Source organism: Anastrepha ludens, chromosome 2 (genome assembly GCF_028408465.1).
Source record: "Anastrepha ludens isolate Willacy chromosome 2, idAnaLude1.1, whole genome shotgun sequence".
NCBI classification, from domain to species: domain Eukaryota; kingdom Metazoa; phylum Arthropoda; class Insecta; order Diptera; family Tephritidae; genus Anastrepha; species Anastrepha ludens.
Window position 1 is genome coordinate 81932848 of NC_071498.1, and position 10513 is coordinate 81943360.

Sequence of the window (10513 nt, forward strand, 5' to 3'; positions counted from 1 at the left end):
AGCTATGTGTGGCCTTAAGCTAAGTTTTTATTTATTTAACACAATAAATAAGCTTTTAATTTTTTGTTTATTGATTTTTTTTTTTAATTTTTTTATTATTTGTTTTTTTTTTATTTTTTATTTTTTTATTATTTGTTTTTTTTTTTATTTTTTATTTAGTTTTTTTAATTAATATCTAATTTTTTTATTTAATTCCTTTTTTATTTATTGTTGTTTTACTTCTACTTTTATTTTTTATTAATTTTCTTTTTTGTTTTTTATTAATTTTCTTTTTTATTTTTATAACATGATTATTTATATTACACAACAACAACAATAAAAAAATTCAATTAAAAAATGTTCATCAAAATATCAAACTATTTAATAAGAAATTTATTGGAAATACTCTGGGTATTCAGTTTTATAGCCCATTCAATGTTATATATGTATAATATTGTGAAGGCGGCCGCCGTAGCCGAATGGGTTGGTGCGTGATTACCATTCGGAATTCACCGAGAGGTCGTTAGTTCGAATCTCGGTGAAGGCAAAATTAATAAAAACATTTTTCTAATAGCGGTCGCCCCTCGGCAGGCAATGGCAAACCTCCGAGTGTATTTCTGCCATGAAAAAGCTCCTCATAAAAATATCTGCCGTTCGGAGTCGGCTTGAAACTGTAGGTCCCTCCATTTGTGGAACAACATCAAGACGCACACCACAAATAGGAGGAGGAGCTCGGCCAAACACCTAACAGAAGTGTACGCGCCAATTATTTATTTTTTTTTTTTATTTAAACTTTAAAGTGGCTCAAAAATCGCGTAGATTTTTAATAGTTTCATTTGTTGACGGTTTTGCACATTTTCTTTCATATAACAATTGCTCACGTTTTTTATATAGGGTCCGCCATATAACTTTACGGAATTAAAAATGCTATAAAAAAGAAACTACTCAATATTTTTCCAAACTATTTTTTTTATTTTGAAGTACAATCCTTCCGGTTAATGATAGAACACAACTTCATTCATATGGCTGCCTCGGCTAGCCATGCACCATCCCATACGATCGGTCCAATTTTTCAACACATTTTCGATTGTATGCGGCTGTATTTCAGCTATGACATCGCGTATGTTGGTCTTCAGTGCATCAATTGTTGCTGGTTTGTTGGCATAACACTGGTCTTTGACGGCACCCCAAAGATAATAATCCAACGGCGTCAAATCGCAGCTCCGAGGCGGTCAAACGATATCAGAATTCATTCGGTGCTTTTCTTCTTCCCATTGCCGTACGTAATTTTCGTACACATTCTGCAACATTACCTTGATTTTCAAAGTAATGTCGCAATATTTCCCAGCGTTCTTTGAGCGTATACACAACCATTTTCGTTCAGCGGAAGAATAAAACTAATTTTCTGTCAAATCAGATGACAGCTAAGTGTTATCATTCTTCAAATAATACCTAGTTAAAATCCGTAACGATAGATGGCGGGCCCTGTATATGTGGAGGAGATGCATAAAACAAAATGGGGGAAAAAAATCAAGAATCAGACACTTTTCCTAAAAAAATTAAAATTTTGATGAAACTTTCCTTATTTTTTTTAAATTTTGTGAAAAGTTTGAAACGGTCAGTTATATGGTTTTTGTTGTGGTATAAATAATAAATATATAATAATGAATGTAGGTATAATAATAAAGATATAAAAATAAAAAAAAATATAATAATAAAAATAATATAATAAAAATATAATCATAAAAATATAGTAATAATTACATAACTAAATATTTTATATTTTCTGGGACAAAACCGTACCCAAAAGGCCGAAACAGGGTTGCCACTGTACTGTATCGACTTGTCTAAATTAAGCTTCAATTAAAACATTGGTTTGAAATTTTCTTCTATATCAAATAGCAAAAAGCACAAGTAAAAAAAACAAATGAAACAACTTTCGCTTCAGAGTCGCAATTGTCGACCCACATTTATTTTCCATATGAAGGTAGTACAATCCGCAGAGCACTAGCAACAATATCGTTTGCAAAATCTATTCATATGTCACATTAGCAATTCATCACCTCTGCCTCTTGCGCAAACACGCGAAATAATTTTCAAAAAAATTCCTAACTTAAAAGATCAACAAATTTTGCATGACAATTGTTAACTAATTTTTTTTCCGATTTCCAGTTTCAGCATCTATATGAGATTTTTTCTCTGAAATTTGTTTATTTCACACATTTCATTGATATACTTCCCAAAATCAGATTTCGTATGAAAGTGGCCTGACTGAAGTCATGCCATGTTGACTGCTTTTACGGCCTTTCGTCATTATAATATCTATTGTTACTTGTTTGCTTCTCTTCTTTATTATTATCATTAGCTACATTACTAACGCATTAACATACATACCTACATTTACAAATAATGTACACATGCATATAATCACTAGGCAGGCACCGGTACGGGCCCAGTGGCTTTCCTTGTGAGCTATGCACGCGTGTACGTATGTACAACATACATACATATTATGCATGCACACATTTATGTGAATTGAAAAATTGATATCAATGAATTGAATTCTCTATAATACGAAAATACGATAAAATTGAAATAAAAGTCACTTCAATGGCAGCCACCACAACACCCATTTCATCATATTAATTTTTATTTATGTACATATGTACGCGCATGCATGTAAATGTGCGATTGTATTCATTGCTTTGCTTGTGTTGTATTTGTGCTTACAATAAAAAGCGAAAAATCCACTTGAACCCCAATTGTTTGATTGTATGACTGGCTGGTCTAGTGAGAGTGTGTGGGTTCTGGCGAGTACTGCCTGAGCATCTCTTGTGAAGATCTTCTTGATTTGCAATTTATGTAGAGTTTGCCATGTTAATGGTACACATTTATGTTTTTTCACGATTCGATTTAATTTTATAAATTAATTTTAATTTGTTAGTCATTTAAATTTTTTATGCTTGGAGTTAGAGTTTGTCAGGGTTAAATGAATTGTGTAATTGTGATCAAAAGCATGTTAAATTGAAATAAATTAGTAAAGTGTGTCAGTTCCATTGTAAATAAAAGAAGTATGGATAATTAAAAACTATTTAATTCTCTTTAGGGTTTTTGCTGTTTTTTTACCACCCGTTTTGTGTAAAAAGTTTGGTAACAAATTTGAGAAAATTTATGTTGTATATTTTTTATATTGTGATTATTATTTTTTTAATAAACTTATAAACAAATGCTTGCCATATTTATTGATGATCTGAATCCCGTTTGCTGGGTTAGCTATGATTCCAGCGTTCAGATTTACGTACATTTTCCAAACTTTTATTGAATGAAATATTATTACATTCAGAGATCGAAAAAACGATAGTCTGAGAACGCAAGGATTTATGAAAACTTCCCTGCCAACAACCTCGTGTCTACTTTGTCAAAATGTGGGATTAACAAATTAAACTTCTTATTATGTACTGTTTTTCAGAATGGTTAAGAATTTCTTGGCGATGGATGTTTAGTTACACAATAATGTTTTCATATTTATGTGTCAGTCTTACTCAAAAATGTTTATAACTCTGATTTCGCAGTGATTGTTCGACAAGAAGATTATCATTCGAACGAAAATTTAAAAGAACATATTTTAAGAATAATTTTTATGCCATATTTTAAGCAGTAAAAAAGATCACAAAATGTGCAGAAAATGATAACAAATTTCACATTTAATTTTTTTGATTTTTAACTCGAATCTACGAAATATAACTTTTCCAAAGCGTTATAACTCTCTTAGAAGCGAAATAGGCATCTATGACATGGTCTATGTCACTATTGATTGCCCAGATCTATTGGTGCAAATAAGCTTGAATATTCCCCAAAGCGTGACGGCCGCCGTAGCGGAATGGGTTGGTGCGTGACTACCATTCGGAAAACGTAGGTTCGAATGTCTGTCAAAAACCAAAATAAAGAGAAAGTCGCCGATCGGCAGGTAATGACAAACTTCCGAGTGTATTTCTGCCATGAAAAAGCTCCTCAAAAAACTATCAGCCGTTCGAAGCGGGCTTCATCAAGACGCTCGGAAGGATGTAAGCGCCCTGTATGTATATATATATATATATATGAATATGTCGTAATATATATGAATATATCGTAATATATATGAATAAAAATATGCGTTTGGCTTTTTCACTTAAAGTGGCATGTTAAATTTTTTAAATCGTACCTGTTTTTTATACCTCTGGTCCATAGTAACCATATACTTAATAAATGAAATGAAATGTGTTATTGAACTTTTCACAACACTACGCTTTATAAGTTTATTCAATCGTGGATTGGTAATTTTTGAAGCACTGTTTTCTATTCCCATTGTATTCCATTGCTTTTCATATTTGTTGTTCTAATTTTTATTGTTTATATTGTTTTATACTGCTTATATTTATGGAAAAGTTGTGCAATTTTACTCCAATTTTCTTCCATTTCAATACTCCGTTTTCGTTTTTCTACGCAGAGCAACTCGTTTACTTTTTTTTCAATCGTTTAGATCGGATATCTTTCTCAAATAGCATTTCTCAGCCTTAGCCTTAAATTGAATTTGATTTGAGTTGTGATTAAAATCTAGCAATTTCTAAGTTGCTTGAACAATGCAGATAAATCGCGCTAAATATCAAATTACCTTCGAATTGAGGGTGCATAAAAAATGATCACGCTATTTGAGTGCAATCTGATTTATGTGCTTTATGAGGCCGTCTAAAGATTAACATTTTTAGTATTTTCATGGTATTTCTGTATTTAGTATTTCCATTATATTTCAACCGAATAACTACAGCCAACAAATCTTTTTTTAGCCTCAGAACTAACTGCTTGCTGTTGTTTTTGGTGGTATTGTAGCTGATCAACTGCTTCGTGCTCCTTTCTTGTTGAGTGTTATTGGTTGGTGTTGTTTTTGATATTTTTCAACGAGTTTAGATTTCATTGCATGAGACTGCAGTGCACACAGTGCTGCCTGGCTGTCTGGCAAAATACAGATGCACTTCAAAGTGAGTGGTACCTCTCCGTAGGGTTTCTTTGCCGTAAATCTCTGTGTCATGGATCTCCGCTTAAAATAATGAGGGACAGGCGCCCATTGACGTCGATCTTTTAGAGTGCCGCCCATCTATACACCAGATTTCCGAGTCAGGTGGAATGTATGAATTACCTGTCTCTAGAGCGCCAGATCTAAAACATATATATTGAAATTTATACAAATCTTTAGCGCACCTGAATATGGATTTCCCCATCCTTGTATTTGACTGTTAAGCATAAATTTTCCGATTAACTTGTTCTAAAGCGCTGTAATAGGTCTTAATATAAAAAAAAACGTTCCAATAATAATCTTCACATCGCCGTTCTTTGCCATAGCTGTCCTTTGATTTATTAACTAAAAATTCTTGAAAAGATTAGATTAAATACTCCACGATTTCGGTGCACTGGTTCCTAATGTTGTTGCTGTTATGTCCAAGTCAAGTTCACAAGTCCACTAAGTTTTTAACGACAATTGGGAAAACTTGAGGTTTGGAACCCAACCTTTTAATTCTTCTCTTTCCCATTGTCTTGTATGTGATGCAAGATGATACCAGTGGATACACGAATGCTTTGGCCAGTTATTGATTGATTCCGCGCTATTTCTCCATTGCAGATGGTCACCGACCACTTCTAGATTACAATATCCTCTCTGGTCCTCTATTGAACTATCGAACAGAACACAGATATCCGTGGTTGTTGTTGTTGCACCTGGACAAACATTCCCCTGAAATGTTTAGAGAATGCGTGGGGAGTGACAGTCCATCCTTGGCCAGATATAAATCTGGGTGGTTCATAAATGCAAGTCTTGGCATAAATGTACTTTTGGGAGTAAAAGAGAAATGCAACGAAATTCTCATGAAATATGTGTAGACACACACAGTTCTAGAAATTATACAACTTACAAACTTTTACACAAACGTCTTATTAACAATTTAATAGCTCATTTGCAAGTGATTGAATATATTTTGTATTGAGCGATCAATAAATATCTGTGATAAATCATCTTATCTGAATTCAGTAGGTTTAAACTAAGGCAATAAATGAGTAGTTGCTTAGATAATTCTTTAAAACTCAGCTATTTAATGCTTGACTCGTAGATGTATGCCGACTCAATAGTTATTGTTAAAAAGATAATGTATCACTTATTTAGTTAATATTTTTATTTCCATTTTAAATTTTTATGTTTTTACACCAATATTTGTTTTATTGTATGAACAGGTATTTTTAGCTAAAGATTTCTTGTGTATTACTAACGGCATTCACATTGCACTGCCCGGCTTCCAAATACGTAAAAGGCATTTCTTTTTTATCGCTTAAGCTGGTAAAATTCTTTCGAAATTTTTCCTTATCAGCACCTGAAGGCATTGCAAATAAGTCCAAGTAAAAGATTTGCCACTGTAGTTAAAACGCTTTTAAACGTTCTCACTTTTGAGATGATGAAGTCATCGTGATTAATAAAAGAGTGATATCTGTATTTTATTTTGGACGCAATTTACACAAAAGGAGTTAACTAATACCGGACCGGCTGCGATTTTTTGAAACTCGTAATATTTTTTTATAGAATTTTAAAGCAGTGTAATGAGGAAATAATAACTACTCTCAATTAACTGGCCTCAGAATATCTGCCGGTCGTAGTCGGCTTGAAACTGTAGGCCCCTCTATTTGCGGAACAACGTCAAGACTCACACCACAAATAAGAGGAGGAGCTCGGCCAAACACCTAAAAAGGGTGTACGCGCCAATTATATATGTATATATATAGGGTTTTTCAGTAAGAGCGCTTCAACTTTTGAACTTTTTTGAATAAAACACAAACGGTTTGACTTTTTTAACTAATTTTTTTTTTATTATCGAGTTTGAACATATACATTTAAGTATGAAATTCGATTTCTTTTGCATGACCACCGCGTGCACGTTTTACGAAGTCCAATCGTTGAACCCAATTTTCGACCACTCTTTTGCATAAATCGGCCGAAATTCCAGCAATTTCGCGTTCAATATTGGCTCTGAGCTCACAAATCGTCGCCGGCTTGTTACTGTAGACCAATGACTTCACATAACCCCAAAACGGGACGGCTTGTTAAATGGACCGTAAAATGGCCGTAATGCTCTTAAAGTAGCAGCAACAGAACGATTATTTTCATAAAAAATTTGCACAATTTGCAATCGTTGCTCAAGTGTGTAGCGTTCCATGATGAAATGTATACTAATGAAGTTTACAAATGACAAGTGAAAAATAAAAAATATTGCGTCGTTCGCCCTCCCTATCGGAAAAAAGTTGAAGCGCACCTATTGAACAACCCTATACTATACCTATATATAATCGTGTGGATTAGCAAAAGAACAAAAAGAACTGTTGAAAAATTAAATCGAATTTGGATAGGTGCCTTAGCTACAGCAGGTTTTATTAAATTTTTTGTGAAGTATCATATAAGAACAGTAAAAAAAAGTGTGTGCGAACGCATATCATTGCGTGTGAAAACTATTCGGGTTGAAACAGCCATGCACCCTAGATAAAATATCAATATACGGGAAGCACTATGTTTAAATAAATCATTTTTGACTAGTTGATGTAAAGATTAATCGATTATACTTATTGCTCTTCAAGCGCTTACTTCATGACTTCTACAAAAATGTATACTTCACTTAAAAAATTGTTTGGTTTTTCCATTTATTGGAAGGTCGACTTCATGGCAGAGCAAAAATTATTTCGCCATTAAACACTTGAAATATCCTTTCTAATAATTAAAAAAAGAGGAAAACGTTAAAATGATGATCGCATACTCCAGAATGCTAGGTAAGTGGCACACCGCTAGTACATGGAAGAAGCCTTAGCCTTCATAAGCCCACATTTTTCTGCAAATTGCACAGCTTGACTTAGTGTTTTTTATTCACAAATAAATGGCCTCTCACAGATTATGTATTTTTTTCACAAAAATTAAAAAAGAAAATTATGTTGCACGCAAATAATATTTTGAAGATAATAACAAAATTGCTCTTGCTTCCAAAGAAGCAACATTTGAAATATCACCTTTATTTTATCTATGTGCCATGGATCTATTCGTATTTTGTGCTTTATATACGATTTTTACCCTAAACCCATGGCATTATAAGTCATTCAACTGACGTTTCTTCTTCTGCCTTCAATCTTATATTGTTTTACATACATTTTACCTTAGCAAAAGTAGTATTAAAATTTATTAAAGAAGAATAGTTGTCACACAACCTGAGACATCTGGTTATCGGCTCATTGTGACTATAATTTGCAACATTTGTTGATTCTCCGAATAGTCTTAAAATTAGAAAATTTATACTACTGTGCATTTTATAGGCTATGATATCTGTTGAACGATTACTGACCGATTATGAGGTGTTGTTGCCCTACAAAAATAAAACTTTCTCGTTTTTACATGTCTTGTTTTCATTACAATTGTAATTGTCATTACGTTTCTAAATTCTAACAATATTTTCTTCTTCTTCTTACAGGTATGTGATGCGATTTAAGAAAACCGTTTTGTAAGTTTGCACAAATTATAAGTGAAGACAAGTTGAAGAATATGGCAGAAGAATAAGTGAAGAACTGTGAGTGAATGATTGCGAAAAGTGCGGATGAATACTTAAGTTCCAGTTAATCGCAGATCGGCTGGGCATTTTGGAGATAATGGAAACACTAGGTTCTGTGAGATATTTTCACAATTCCACTGCATATCTCTAAATCTTATAAAATAAAGTAAAATATGTATGTAAAGTAAAATATGTATGTATATATGTGTGTGCGCTATTAACTATGCGTAGAATAATCTGATTTCCACTGGGGTTTATGTGTTTTGCAGCTACTCTCTTCTCGAAGGTTTTTTCCACATAAATTGCATAAACTAACAAAAGGGGCGTGGATATGAACCAAAATGTGTTAAAAAAAACAATAGATACATTTTCCTACTATAACAAATAAAAAATTGTTCTACCAATTGGTTTACAGTTTTTGTGCTATAAAATTCAGAAATGTTAACTCCCACTCTGAATTAATAAAATTTAGCAATTATTTTCTACTACATTTAATATTATGACAATAAAAGGAATTTTGGTGATTGTGTGAGCTGTGCTGCTCCCTACTCTTTCGTATATTTGGTGGCACAAAATTAATAATCCAATCTTACTTTTGAATCACTTTCGACCTGAACAGCTTTGATTGGCTCTTCCTGAATTTAGGCGTTGTATGCGTTTTTTTATTAAGTATTAGGCCTGCACAATATAAATAGTGACCCTCGTCTTGATTTCATACCATTTAAAATTTTAATCGCAAATATGACCTGCAATCAATTCATTCCTTTGCACTAAATATATTAATGGTCAGCCATCAATTTAAATCTACAAATGTTTGTTATATTAGGTCACAAAGATAATGGCTGCATCACACCACTCTTAGCCTGAGCATTCTCTTGACACACTCCATCACACATTCCATTTCATACAGTTATTAAATATTTTTTTGTGCCCTGCAATTTCGCTTATCAGTGTGCAGCTTCTTGCGGTAAGCATCTGCGAAAATATGAAATCGCAAAAACAATTTATAAATATGAAGGAAAAAATCTATCATTGAGTTGGATGCTCGCCCATTTGCTAGTTGTTGATTACGGTTGACACGATGATTATCACAAGCCAGTTGCATTGCGCCGCCGAATTTAGGTTACATATGCACATGGGTATGGGTATGTAGCCGAATGGGTGAGTGAGACTTGTTGGTTGGCAAATTTAAGTGGCATCTCAACTGATAATTAAGCGCGTTGCAGCAATGACTGTGAATTCATTGCTTGTTATAGTGACACGTCTGAATGCGCAATGAATGGTGCAACGAAGTAACACTCGAAGTAGATGGTTGAGTAGTGAGAAAAAAGTACACGCCGTTTGCCGTTTTCTGGCCTTATATAGTATGTACGATCGCGTTTTGTGCATCTTGCGTCGCTTGATTTTGTGATATATCCGTGGAATGCGGAAACTGCGAGCTTCGAGTCGTAAGATGTGATATGCTAGCCGCAAGAGCGTTGGAAGTGGCGTGGCATGAAGTCCCCTGTGTTGCATGCGGCATGCAGTATGCCGTATACTGTGTGTTGTACATTCAGGCGGGCGGTGGCGGCAAACTGCCATTTATACATACATAAATCCATACATATGTATGCCACCGCCGCGCAACATATTTTTTGACTGCTGTGTGAGTGTGTGTGTGTGGGGTGGCCTAATGCGACTTTATTTTATTTGATTTTATAGTTATTTTTTATTTACTTACTGCTTTATCGGTGCCGGCAACTACTGCTCCGCTTTTTCTTTTCTACATTTTTTGTTGGGTTTTTCTTTATTTTATTTACTTACATATGTACATACCCTGCAGGAAAATATATTCATATATAACTAAAATATTAAAACCCCTTTTTTAGTGTACCCGGGCAAACGGTACACTTTCAATGAAACATGCGCCCAAATAACTTTCTTTAGTGCAG

The 10513-nt window shown here is 33.6% G+C and overlaps 1 protein-coding gene across 1 annotated transcript in view; it reads left to right on the forward strand.

Moving 5' to 3' along the window:
* The window catches only part of LOC128871959 (uncharacterized), a 36872-nt gene extending 28114 nt beyond the window's left edge, over positions 1-8758 (forward strand). Inside the window, exon 2 of the mRNA XM_054114167.1 lies at positions 8505-8758. Within this exon, the coding sequence (XP_053970142.1) occupies positions 8505-8522 (18 nt within the window). The 3' untranslated portion in view covers positions 8523-8758. The remainder of the gene's footprint in view (positions 1-8504) is intronic.
* The last annotated feature ends 1755 nt before the right edge of the window (positions 8759-10513 follow it).